We start from the raw sequence: 12,271 nt of genomic DNA, 5'->3' as shown, positions 1-12,271 counted from the left end.
ATCGCCCATTTATTAATGTACTTAATTCATTAGTACGGATCTGCAGTATTGTCCAACTTTACATCATTGTACATTTGTACAAATAAGTGGGATTTCTTCCTTCATTCGTGACTGAAAGATTCAATAATTAAAATAAATATGAGTCTCCAGATATACTATTATGCATCCGTTCGTATGTTTGACATCTCTGCTGTAGATGATGGTGAACTGCAGCGATCTTACCCTTGACAATGAAGGTTTTTGAGCTGGATAAGAAAGCCTTGGAGAAAGGGTTGAGGGGTCGGTTAGAAGAAAAAATCGCTTGCTTGAGTCCTCGGCATACTTCGTTATCAATGTGGCGCATCAATCGTAAACATAAGCACACACACACACACACACACGCACGAACATACTCAATATCATACTCAGAACAACGGAAATGAGCTGCCACCGAAATAGGATATGACGTACGCGTATCCAGTCGTTTCTTGGCGCTGATCAGAAACGGATAGTCATCCAGTATTGTTCCACACTTTGCTACGACACAACGCATCGACGCAGATCATGGATCGTATTTCGAGGTAATTTGGTTAAAGCCTTCATAATCGTTATTAAAGGACTTATTTCCTTTCGTTCGTCCAAACGCATTCCCGCAGCAAACTACTAATCCTGATCGTTTACGTTTTGGCGAACGAGGCAGCACTAAGCCGACGCTGTCTTGCCGGGTCGGAACTGTTCGTCTGCATCCTTTCAACCTTCGACTACACACCTGGCAAAGACATTCCCGTGTTTGAGCTTCCTGTCGACGTAAAGGCGATTCGATTTATCGAGCCATTCAGTGATGTTCACGGCAGCGATAACGAAATTCAAATGTACGATCGCGTCCTACATCTGCAACTAAACTCACCTGAAGCCATCGAGTTGAGATCTAGTTCCACGAGAGCAGTAGAAATTGCACCGAACCTAGCGTATGCTGATTTTTCTTCCAACGCCATCGCCGAAGTGTTGGTGCCGCCGAATCAATCTTACGCCTTACGGTACCTGGACCTAAATTACAACTACCGCCTAAAACATCCACAAGCGCTCGAGAACATTAGTCGGCTAGTGAATCTGGAGACGTTACACCTGTCGAGCTGCGTAGTTGAAACCATTCCGCAGAACATGTTCGAGAATTTGAACCGTCTCGCACATCTAACACTTGCCAGTAATAATCTAAAGCAGATCAACTTGGAGCAGCTCCCCATGAGTCTTACCCTGCTAAGGCTCGATGTGAACGGGCTAAAGGAGTTTCCTACCTCGGAAGTGGCTCGTTTACCACTGCTGGAGGACCTTAACCTCGAGCACAACGAGCTAAAAGAACTGAACGTTAATGCGCTCGTTCAAACCGCACCAAAGCTGCGACTCTTTTCGATCGGTCGAAATCCGCTGAAGCAGCCCGTACTGAACGCCATCCTGGATGAGCTGAACCGGCGAAATATTGCGTACTACAATATGGAGGTATCGAGCGATATGCAGTGTGGCGAGCATGAGGTGCACTATCGGGGAGTGTGCATGGCAAGCGACTTTTTCCTAATGAAGTGGACGGATTGGTTAGAGTTGATAATGCTGTTCGTTGGATTGGTGGCGCTGCTGGGTGGAATTGCGTATGGTGGTACAGTACTGTGGAAGCGTTATCATATGGCTAATTTTTCTGTGCAAACTAACAGAAATGAACCATAGTGGGCTGATGTGATTTGAAGCAATGCTTAGCCTTATTGTGAGGTTTTTAATAAAAACTTTGATTGTCCTTGCCACAACTTGCTTAAAATAGTATTGAATATTTCAACAAAATTGTTCTAAAAATGTTGCACAAAATATGTGATGATTGCTTGACTATATCAACTTTTTACTTTAGCAATGGTGTCACTTATCTATTAAGTAAGTCTATTCATCATCATCAACTCATTCTAACTAAATATGCCAGACCTGATACGCCATTCTTGTCCTGTCATCTCCTGTAGCCTTTATAAATTTCCTTGAAACATCAATTTTATATAAATTGGATATACAGTCGTTGCCACCTAATTTTGGCCCTAAGGCATCAATTTTTGACAGTGCGCATCAATTTTTGACTCTAACGCACCTATTTTTGTCTGTAAGTCATCAATTTTTGACTCCTGTAGGAATCATGACAATTTTACAAGGTATTTAAGCAGATTTTGAACAATTGTTATTCCACATCTAATTAAAAATACAAAAACTGTGTAAATTGATTGTTTCTTGAGAAAAAATGATGAAATTTTAGAAATTTTAAAGCTTTTGTTTTCGACCTAAAATACATGGCAAATATTTTTCACTCCATTAAATCTTCCAAAATTGGCAAAACTTTAGTTTTATTTTAAATTCTATCAATAAAATTATTCACTACTTAACTTAATTTCAATCATTTCAGAACACACAGTTTCAGAAATTACGTAAAATTTTGTAAATAAAGCAAAAATTGATGCGCACTGTCAAAAATTGATGCCTTCGAGGCAAAAATCGTGACACGCTGTCAAAAATAGGTGCCTTTGAGACAAAAATAGGTGAGTTAGAGTCAAAATTTAGCGGCAACGACTGTAAATCAATATCAGGTAGGAAGGTAGGGATATAAATCAATAAATTTCATTTTTTCATACGCTCATCATTTATTCAACTTGTCTGCCTATCAAGTTTAGCAATACACTTTCCTAATCTATTCATACACCCTATTCAAAAAGGTCGTCGCTAAAAAACCTCATTATGAGGTCACTCTATTCAAGAACCTATAGGTATACAACTACAATTGCTCTAAAAGTCACACCTATTATCTCTCTCTCCCTCTCTACAAAACTGGCTTAACGGAAAGCAAACAGCATAACGCATTAATTAACGCTAGGACTTGCAGAGTTACATTAGTAGAACTTTAATCTGTAAGGTTTGCTTAGGAATGCAATTCGCTTGATTGATTGATAACTCCAGTACTGCGATTTCTCATATTTCAAACACCGCAATAGACAATAAACAAAACGTACGCTTCCTTGTTACTGCTCATTATGAATGTATGAAAATCGTACGAGATTTTTATAGTTAGTCACTCTTTATAATATGGTTATAATTTTATTCGATTATTCTTGAATCAGTTTTGCTTAATGAACGCATTCACTTTACATACGAATATGTATTCTGAAACCTCAATTCTAAACACTGGTTTCGGTTTGCACTTGATTTTATCAGCACAACCCATATACACGTAAGCTTCACCCTTGCCACCCTTTTGCACTATCACAATAGACTACACATACACACACACACACACAGACACATAGCCCCTTGGTGAGGCCTCCTTCAGTAGCGCATCTGGTACCAGATCCAGCGCACGCTAAACCCAAACATACACACCACCAGCACAGCCATCACTAGCAGAAAGATGCCCTTCCAAAACGATCGCGCGCCGAGCAGGGTTTCGGTAAAGCACAGACTGTCCACGCTGTATTCGTCCGAATCGCAGCCCTCCTGATACATCCGCTCCATCCCAACGGAGTAGGTCACATTGTGCCGCTTCAGATCCGCGATGATGCGTTCCGCTTCCTCCTTGGGGAATGAGTTGTACGCGATCGGTAACACCTGGAGCGCCGGAAAGGCGGCAAACAGTGCAGCAAGATCGAGCGTTTGGAGCGAGTTTGCCTCCAGGTCGAGTTCGCGCAGCGCACCCATCGAGACACCGGTCAGGCTGAGTTCGCGCAAATCGTTCCGTAGCAGCCACAGCACGGACAATCCCTTCGGCAGTGGGCGCAAATCGATGGTACTAAAGCTGTTATCCCCAAGGTACAGATATGTAAGGTTTACCATACGTGTAAACACGGACGTGTTGAGCGTAGTTATACCATTTGCTTCTAGATTGAGCGTTTGTAGCTGCACCAGCACAGACAAATTGGCAATGTTCCTCAAGCTGTTGTGTGACAGATCGAGGTAGCGCACTGCGTACGTCTTGTCCGGTTCGATTTCGATCGTCGAGATCATGTTGTCGGTAAGATAACCGACCTGGAGACTGGGTGGCATGACCAGCTGTCGCAACCGGGTATCGCAAATCTGCAAGTTGGGCGGATTGTGTAGCACTGTTGTGTGCAGCGTCGTATCGTACCGAGTCAGTTGCTGCTGGCGGTTGTAGTAGTACTTCTCGAACAAGAGCCGTACCGTGCGCACGGTGGAAGGATACTGGACAGACGGTAGCTTGTCGGGATGTTTCACCAGAGCCTTCGAATCGTACTGCAGATTCCAAATGCTGCACACGGTAGGTTCGGTTCCCGGCTCACACCGGTAAACGTAGCCTGAAGCTACTGAACAGAGCGCTAGCAACGCTAACAGTCGAATGTATCTGTGAAAAAGAAATAACAGAAAACATACGTTTAACGATACTTTTCACCACCACTCTTTATGCTCGAGATGCTTATTAACCTTCTCATTTTGAATGAATTACTACGCGATCAACAATCACACACTGTATTCCCAAATCCAAGCCAACTGCGTCGTTGGCGGTTCCAATGCTCACTGATAACAGGCGACGGGACGGCAAGTACGCGATCATACCCACAGCCGCAGAATGATGGAATACATGGAAGGATTAGTAGATGTGAGGTTTACCATCGGCACGCAACGCGTCGTTGTAGTTGTAATTAAACACAGACATGTTGTGAATGTAACATATGTGCCATTCATGTAGTTCCGATTTTAGATGAAATTCGCACTAGAAGCTGCTTCTTCCGCAACGGAGGATGACCTTGAGATGGTAAATCGTAAGCCAACTGTTACTGAAAATAAAAAAAAAAAACAGGCTCTTGATAAGAGAGTTGTAACGTAGCAAAATCATGTGTTGTTACTTTACGCTCCCGCAGGACGGAGAATATTGAAGACAAGCTGTTCTATCGCTGGTAGTCTTGTGGACATACGAACAAGGCAATACAATTTTGGAAACAGCCCCTGTGTATGGCGGCCTTTTATCTATCTTTATTTTGGGTTGATGTACGTTACAGAACATCGTTTGGTAGTTTTTGAATGTATTTTTACAAGCGATTGAACGACTATATACAACGACATGTTACAACATGGTGATCATTACACTTTGGTGAAATATTTTTTTATCTTTTATTCATCAGAACAAGCTCTTCATTAGAATGATTTAGTATCGGGTTTTATTTCAACATTACCATTTCCATTTTTTATTACTCTGATATTCTGCTCAAACGGGAGTTATTCCATCGCCTAGCCAAAGGCCAATGAATGACTGAATACTTTGCTTAATCGTAACCAGCTCTGTCGAGTCCTCCTCCGCGATGGAGTAAATTTCAGAGTACAGGAACTCGTTCGGTACCACATACGCATAGCTAAGCGGATTGATGTAGCTCGTGATCGACACCAGCCGGTTCGGATCAAACTCCCCATTCGTAAACAGCACATTCGTGGAGCGCGGATCCTGTCCGCCGTAGTGCAGATTGGTCAGCCGCACACCCTCGTAGATGACGGCATCGGTGACCCACTCACCGAACAGGGCTCGGCAGGCGGAGAGGAAGAAGTGCATCGTCACCCGATCACCGAACGGCTGCTCGTCCAAGTCCGTCGTCCGGAACCAGCCGAACTCAGTGCATGCTTGGTACTGGGTCTGGCGCAATCCCAGCAGTGCATTTTCCGGTGCACCTGGCTGCAGCACCTGTGCCGCCTCCATGTTTGTATCGAAGTCGAACGGATTGCAGGGAAGGTTTGCATAGTACACGTTCAGCCAACCGGCAAGATCATGCAGGGCCGTTTCCTCCGTACTGTTCATCATGACTTCACACACATCCCGTATCTTGGCAGTGCTTTGCTGTCCCAGCATCGCTTCCTGGATGGCCAGCTTCAGGTGGTAGAACAGTGTCTCCACATCGAGCAGCTTACCCGGCTCGATGGGCTCGCAGGTGTTTAGCAGGCTCGTAACCGTTTGATCCAGTCCCGCATCGATCAGATATTGGGCGGTGCGGAAGGCAACCCAGATCATGCTGTAGCACTCATTGCCACCGAAACGGCGAATCAGTTCACCAATATCTCCAGCATGCTCCTGGAAGTCGAAACTGGCCAGAACGGTCGCACCTGCGCCCCAGGCACCGTCGATGATGCTGGGGAATCGTTGGCGGGCCCACGTCGCCAATGCTCCAGCGTATCCCGTGCCCATCAGGACGACTTTCGCGTTCGGATCACCCACTACGGTGTTGCGCAGGTAATCGATCCACTCAATCAGATCCATTAGTGCTTGCTCGGACTTGAGGAAGCGCAGATTTTCCGTCGAGTAGTCGCTAAAGACAAATCATTTATTACTTGCAACATCCTCAGAACCCTAAGTTACAAACGGACTAGATCTACTTACGGCACCGGAGTACTCGCTCCATAGTATCGATGTTCGTTCGTGAACAGCCAGGCGCCATCGCGGGCGGCCGTGTCATACAGCAACCCATGCTCGATGTAGTACGTCGTCATGGCAAAGTTGCCACCGACGAAAATGAAGATGGGTCCACCAGGCCGGTAGAACTCATTGTTTGAAAAGTAGCTAAACTCAAACGTATCCCTGTTCTGTGGGTTGAAGTGATCGATCTTGGTACGGAACCGTCCTCCGGTAGTGTTTTCGTTACGCGGCACAAAACCTTCTGGAATTGCTGGCCTAGCCAAGTGTCGCTGAAGGGTACCTAGGAGCCGAGTACTCCGCTCTTGGGTCGGTACCGCTGCCACTAGTGCTACGAGCAGCAACGCAAAGGGGATCACTTTCAACAGCCTCATGTTGGAGGTTATACGGCTCGGTGGCGTACGCACGGTTGCTTATAAAGTGTTGTCCAGAGCGGTCTTTTTTGCTTGTGCTTGGCGGCAGATAGGATTGTGGACATGGATTGCGGGCTGTATTGTTGGTATCGTTATCGGGTTATTGGAGATGACCGCTGGTACGAAACAACCGATAACCGTACCGATTTTGGGAAATTCATGTTTAGGAATTTGATGCTCTAGATTTATTGTTCTGTTCCGTCGAGGGAAAAGGTTGTGTTTGGTAGTCCAAACCAAGCAACATTTTATTGTTGTGAAATGAATGTGTCTACAAAACTGTAAAAGCTACAAAATAGTGCTGCAATAATTTTTTTATTGAAACCATTTTTTTGAGTTTCCTAAAAAACCCGTTTTTTTAATAATAAAAAGGTACGCGGTTTCAAAATCACAGAGAGTAAACTTCCCGTCAAAAGATTATTTGATTATATGGCTGAAATCCATTTTACCCTAAAGTTTACGCTTCGTTTGAAGTCCCATTTATGCACCGCTAAACTGCAATAATGTTAAAAGCGCCTAAAGGTATGCAATGCTCAACACACCTGGTAAAGGTGTCTACGGTTCGTATGAATTAGAGACATTAGAGATGTGAAGGAGAAGATCATTGCATCAGTTATCGTTTCACGCCAATTGCATCCCTTCAACAGATTTGTTACGTATATAATATCGATCTTATCGTAATGATTTCTAATCTTAGCTTCATAGACAGTCTGCCTGACGTCAAACTGTACAAACAGCCGCTGATGTCCCTTTTTGGAACGTATAGATTTGGCATTTCTCTAGATAATTGCAATACATACAAACTGAACTCATTGTTCACGCTAACGTTTCTTCTTACCTCATAACTTCTCAAAACCAAATGTTCCAACTCTGAACGTTATCACAAAAAAAAACCAATTGCACACTGAATGCCCATTCGCGTGCTGGTGTTACAATCGTAAACTCAATACAACCTCCGATAATAGATATCGGTTAATCGTGTTAGGTGGGCAAATTTGATAATACCAGTTATCTCGGCCGAATTATTTATCCCCAGACTCGATTGACCACGGACGGAAGTAAAGGGTTTAACATTGAATTGCTCACGGGAACCTTCACGAACTCCATGCGGACTCGTGTGTTTGTTACATATCCTGCTGTAATAACAACCGATGCGCACACTTAACAATGAATCGCTAGATGCATCTGGCAGGGCGTTTCATGCCCTAATACGTCCCACAGTCCCTTCAAAAGTGCTGCAAAAGAGAGCTGAAACTGAGATACGCCCGAGGGATTATCGGTAGCGTGCGATAGGACCAGATTCGATAATCTGCGAGGTTTAAGGCAGGAGGGTATAAAAGCTACCCCCAGGGCACCGTAGCCCGATCGGTGTAGAGTCCATGGTGGCCTACGGTGCTGACTGGAAGTATTTCGTTAGGTTGTGTTAAGTGTGTCCGGGTGTGTATACTACAATGAAACGATTTCTTGCGATCCTGGTGGCCTTTGCCATTGGGTGTAGTGACGTGGCGCACGGTATGTTGCGTGAGTCATGGTTCGAGACACGTGTCGATCATTTCAACCCGCGCAATCAGGACAAGTTCGCCATGCGCTACTACATCAACGATGAGCACGCATACGCCCGTGGACCAATTTTCATTGTGGTCGGGGCCGCCGAGCCGATCCAGACGCGATGGATCACCGAAGGACTGTTTTACGATATTGCGTATCTCGAGGGCGCTTATCTGTTTGCGAACGAGCTGAGATACTTCGGATATAGCCGACCGGTAGAGTAAGTATGCAAAGTCACCCGTACCAGTACGAATGTCTCAAGGCCTGGTTTGTGTTGTTTGCTGCACTTGTACAGAAATGCAGAGACGGAGAATCTGGATTTCCTCAATGCCGACCAGGCGCTGGCCGATTTGGCCGAGTGGATCACCTACCTAAAGGAAACGTACACCTACAACCCGAACGCGAAAGTCATCCTGATGGGTACGGCTTACGGTGGTGCCCTAGCCACCTGGTTCCGCCAGAAGTATCCTCACCTTGTGGACGGTGTCTGGGTGTCGAGTGGTGCCATCGAGGCTGATTTTGCGTTCGCCGGCTACAACGAAGCGCTCGGGGAAAGCATCCGCCAGTACGGTAGCGACGCGTGCTACAGCACCATCTGGAGTGGGTTCCGCGTGGCGCAGAACATGGCACACCTCGGGCTAGCCGAGCTGCTCTCGACCGAGTTCCATCTATGCGAACCGCTCGACACCGACAACGATCTCGATGTGCGTGCATTCCTGCTCGGTCTGCGGGACGACATCGAGTTCGAGATGCTGCATCTGCGCAACATCAACTCGATCCGCGAAATGTGCGCCGAGATGGAGCAGCAGCGGGACAGTAGCCTGAACGCACTGATTGACTGGTTTGCCCGCGAACATCAGTACGAGCAGTGTGTGCACCTCAACTTTGACAGGTACATGGAGCGGTACCTCGAGACGGACTTTAACGCTGCCAACTTGCAGGCCGGTCACCGCCAACGGCTCTATCTCCAGTGCACGGAGGAGGGTTTTTTCCCCACGACATCCGAGTCGGAGGAGCAACCGTTTGGTAACATGATCGGGCCGGACTTTTTCGTGAAGGTGTGCCAACGTGCGTTCGGCGAATGGCTTACAGAGGACGTGATCTTCAAGCAGCTGAAATCGACCAACACACGCTTCGGTGGGCTGCAGCCAGCGATCGAGCGGGCCCATTTCACCAACGGTGGCATCGATCCGTACCGCGTTAGCAGTCCGCTCGAGGATCTCAATCCCAAAGCGCCGGCCACACTCATCCCGGACACGTTCGTGTCACCCGATCTGGACTCGATCGACTACGAGAACGATTCGGAGGAGTTGATTGCGGCCAAGGAGCGCACGCGAACGCTCATCGACACGTGGATCTTTGAGGATTATGAACCGATTCACGCTTAGGTGGAAATCTTTTTTTTATATTGCCTATGTTTAAATAAATCACAATACCTTCCCCTACCCGTAGTACTGCGTCGTTGTATATTATTATAAGAACATCTTCCAAACACGCCTTATCGTTATCGCTTTATCGTGGATTGAACGGGAATAGATAGCTTTCCAGCAGTTCCTTCAGACGACGCTTCACCTCAACCAGCTCGGTGGAATCGTTTTCCTCCGAGATGGCGCCCAGGTCAGCGCCAGCCAGCTCGCCCGGAATCACATCAGCTAGTGCGTACGCATTCAGATCGGACACTACGCTCAAATAGCGCCACGGATCAAACGCACCGTTGGTAAAGTGGATCTGCATCACGTTCGGCCTATCGCCGCCGAACCGTTCGTTCATGCGCGTAGTCGACTGGAACATCAGCTCGAGCGATATCCAGTCGCCGAAGACGCGCCGGCACATCTCGAGGTATAGTTCCATCGTCACCCGCTCACCGAATGGTTGCAAGTCAGAATCGGTCGTAATGAACCACCCGTACTCGGTGCACTGTTGGTACAGGAACTGCCGTTCGCCAGCCATACTGATTTCTGTCGATGCGGACGTTTCTTTGAGCGTTTCAATGAACTGATCGAAACTCACTATGATGCACCCGGCATCAGAGACGAACTGTTGATTGAACCAGTTCGCGAACGCATCCAGCGAGGTCGTAGAGTCGTTGTTTGTAATATCATCACAAACTGTCTTAAACTCATCGACGCTGTTGAAGGGAAGGGAATAATTATGGGAAAACAATCAGTTAGTCTGTGATAACACAGTTCATTCCCATGGCCCACACTCACTTTCCATTGCGTAGTGTGTACAGCTCGATCGATGTCATCAGCACGCTGAAGAAGTAAGCCACGGCCATACGATCCTCCGAATCGATCGGACTACACAGATTAAACTTCTCGTACAGTACCTCCCCGAACCCGGCATCGATCAAGTTCTGCGCTACGTGGAATGCAATGAAGATGCGATTGTAGCACTCATTGCTACCCACCGTGATTGCCGTTTCGGCCCAGCCCGACGAGAACTCCTGGAAATCAAACACCGCCTGTATATACCCACTTGAAGACCAAGTAGCATCGACCAGATGCGGGTACCTAACCCGGAACCAGGTAGCCAAACCACCGCCCAGCCCGGTACCTGTTACCAGTGGATGGGCGAATGGATTATTGATCACGGTGCGGCGCAGATGCACTACAAAGTCGGCCACATCAGCCAAGATCTGATCGGTGTTGAGTAATCGCAAACTCTCCACCGTAAGATCACTGGAAATCGCATGGACAACGGAATTAGTTACTTTAGTTAAAAAAAACCCAACTATTATCTCGGTTCTCACTTACCCCACCGGTTGACTTTTGCCGTAGAATCGCGTTTCGAGCGCAAAGACTGCGCCGCCCAAATCACGCGCCATTTCGTTAATCAGAGTACCATCGTCGATCATGGAAGGATCGAGCGGTGCATCGCCGGTAAGAAAGATCAGCATCGGTCCTCCCTCAACAAAGTGATCCATCAGCGCCAAATAGCGGTTGCTCCATGTTGTCAGGTCCTGATTGTTGAAGTGGTCTACCTCGGTAGTGAAAAACTCCTCCGTGATATTCGCATTCCTTTGCGATGGCTTCAAGCCGACCGTTGCACTGCGCAACCTGTTCAGGAACGATGGTGTCAGAGCTTTCGGAGGCGTTGAGAGTTTAGCTGCGAGAGCTGTGCCACATGCGGCAAGCAATAGTACCACTAGAATCTTCATTTTGAAATCCACTATTCACTATCCCCATCCACGCACTGTGATGGTGGACCTATGTATTCGTGGAGCAGGTTGGGGAGAATGGCTTTTATATAAGCAATAGACCAGCCGGTAGAGATATGGCAGCCTTTGGCCGTTCGCCGAACTGGTACTATAAAAACCATCTTCCTATCTTGCCCTGTCTAATGGCTCAAAACAGATTGACCGTTTGATGCCCTCTAACAGTTGACCATTTCGCTCAAATTCTTCAGGAGGCGTGCGTCTCACTAGTCATAAAAGTTCTCTTATTACACCGCCACCACATTGATTGGACGGGTATTAAGATGTGTGCACTTATCTCATACTCGATAATACAACTAAAATATAATTGTCTTATGGCCTGAACGGCAACATCATTCCTCTTCCGGTTCGTAAAAAAGAAACATCGTTTTAGCTAAGATAAGATAGAAGATCATTTATAGCATTGTAATAGAACTTCCGATGGTGTAATATATTATCTTTCCGTTTTGTTCTACCGCAAAAACGATTGGTTCTTATTGCTTCGTCGATAATTTAAATTTTCCGGGTTTAGCAGAGGACATCATGGGCACCCAAATGAATCATGCCGCAGCAATAATTCCATTGATAAATCCGAGACAAAAACTTTCTGGAAGTCCGAACTTTGATAAGGGAGGGATGTTTTACTACTCATGAAGTCTTATATAGCATCGAACATCCTACCAAGTGGCTGGAGTTATCGACTCGCACAAC

At 46.4% G+C, this 12,271-nt stretch overlaps 5 protein-coding genes across 5 annotated transcripts; 2 read left to right on the top strand and 3 right to left on the bottom strand.

The window, feature by feature from the left end:
• The first annotated feature begins 437 nt into the window (after positions 1-437).
• On the top strand, positions 438-1,775 carry LOC120897035 (osteomodulin-like). Its single transcript, XM_040301641.1, has 2 exons — positions 438-560; positions 636-1,775. The coding sequence occupies exons 1-2, from the start codon at positions 544-546 to the stop codon at positions 1,696-1,698; spliced, it is 1,080 nt and encodes a 359-aa protein (XP_040157575.1). The 5' UTR covers positions 438-543; the 3' UTR covers positions 1,699-1,775.
• Positions 1,776-2,620: 845 nt separating this feature from the next.
• LOC120896194 lies at positions 2,621-4,568 on the bottom strand. The gene is made up of 2 exons (XM_040300155.1): positions 4,435-4,568; positions 2,621-4,354 (listed from the first exon to the last, which is right to left on the bottom strand). The coding sequence occupies exons 1-2, from the start codon at positions 4,440-4,442 to the stop codon at positions 3,325-3,327; spliced, it is 1,038 nt and encodes a 345-aa protein (XP_040156089.1). The 5' UTR covers positions 4,443-4,568; the 3' UTR covers positions 2,621-3,324.
• Positions 4,569-5,145: 577 nt separating this feature from the next.
• On the bottom strand, positions 5,146-7,115 carry LOC120894605 (putative serine protease K12H4.7). Its single transcript, XM_040297291.1, has 2 exons — positions 6,374-7,115; positions 5,146-6,302 (listed from the first exon to the last, which is right to left on the bottom strand). Exons 1-2 carry the CDS (start codon positions 6,778-6,780, stop codon positions 5,216-5,218), a joined length of 1,494 nt encoding a protein of 497 aa, XP_040153225.1. The 5' UTR covers positions 6,781-7,115; the 3' UTR covers positions 5,146-5,215.
• Positions 7,116-8,197: 1,082 nt separating this feature from the next.
• On the top strand, positions 8,198-9,815 carry LOC120894575 (thymus-specific serine protease-like). Its single transcript, XM_040297236.1, has 2 exons — positions 8,198-8,584; positions 8,660-9,815. The coding sequence occupies exons 1-2, from the start codon at positions 8,268-8,270 to the stop codon at positions 9,750-9,752; spliced, it is 1,410 nt and encodes a 469-aa protein (XP_040153170.1). The 5' UTR covers positions 8,198-8,267; the 3' UTR covers positions 9,753-9,815.
• On the bottom strand, positions 9,729-11,598 carry LOC120894574 (putative serine protease K12H4.7). Its single transcript, XM_040297234.1, has 3 exons — positions 11,121-11,598; positions 10,575-11,045; positions 9,729-10,492 (listed from the first exon to the last, which is right to left on the bottom strand). Exons 1-3 carry the CDS (start codon positions 11,522-11,524, stop codon positions 9,877-9,879), a joined length of 1,491 nt encoding a protein of 496 aa, XP_040153168.1. The 5' UTR covers positions 11,525-11,598; the 3' UTR covers positions 9,729-9,876.
• Between the last annotated feature and the right edge of the window lie 673 nt (positions 11,599-12,271).

The sequence above is a fragment of the Anopheles arabiensis genome, chromosome 2, assembly GCF_016920715.1.
Source record: "Anopheles arabiensis isolate DONGOLA chromosome 2, AaraD3, whole genome shotgun sequence".
NCBI lineage: Eukaryota > Metazoa > Arthropoda > Insecta > Diptera > Culicidae > Anopheles > Anopheles arabiensis.
This window is presented reverse-complemented; position numbering and strand designations above follow the sequence as displayed.

Excerpts from the sequence above, each read along its gene's own strand:
- LOC120894574 (XM_040297234.1), bottom strand. The coding sequence starts at position 11,524 with ATGAAGATTCTAGTGGTACTATTGCTTGCCGCATGTGGCACAGCTCTC. Across the intron at positions 11,046-11,120 it reads GGCAAAAGTCAACCGGTGGG|TGATCTTACGGTGGAGAGTT; the intron begins GTAAGTGAGAAC and ends TGCGATTTCCAG. Across the intron at positions 10,493-10,574 it reads TACACACTACGCAATGGAAA|CGTCGATGAGTTTAAGACAG; the intron begins GTGAGTGTGGGC and ends TCCCTTCAACAG.
- LOC120894575 (XM_040297236.1), top strand. The coding sequence starts at position 8,268 with ATGAAACGATTTCTTGCGATCCTGGTGGCCTTTGCCATTGGGTGTAGT. Across the intron at positions 8,585-8,659 it reads GGATATAGCCGACCGGTAGA|AAATGCAGAGACGGAGAATC; the intron begins GTAAGTATGCAA and ends GCACTTGTACAG.
- LOC120894605 (XM_040297291.1), bottom strand. The coding sequence starts at position 6,780 with ATGAGGCTGTTGAAAGTGATCCCCTTTGCGTTGCTGCTCGTAGCACTA. Across the intron at positions 6,303-6,373 it reads GGAGCGAGTACTCCGGTGCC|CGACTACTCGACGGAAAATC; the intron begins GTAAGTAGATCT and ends ATTTGTCTTTAG.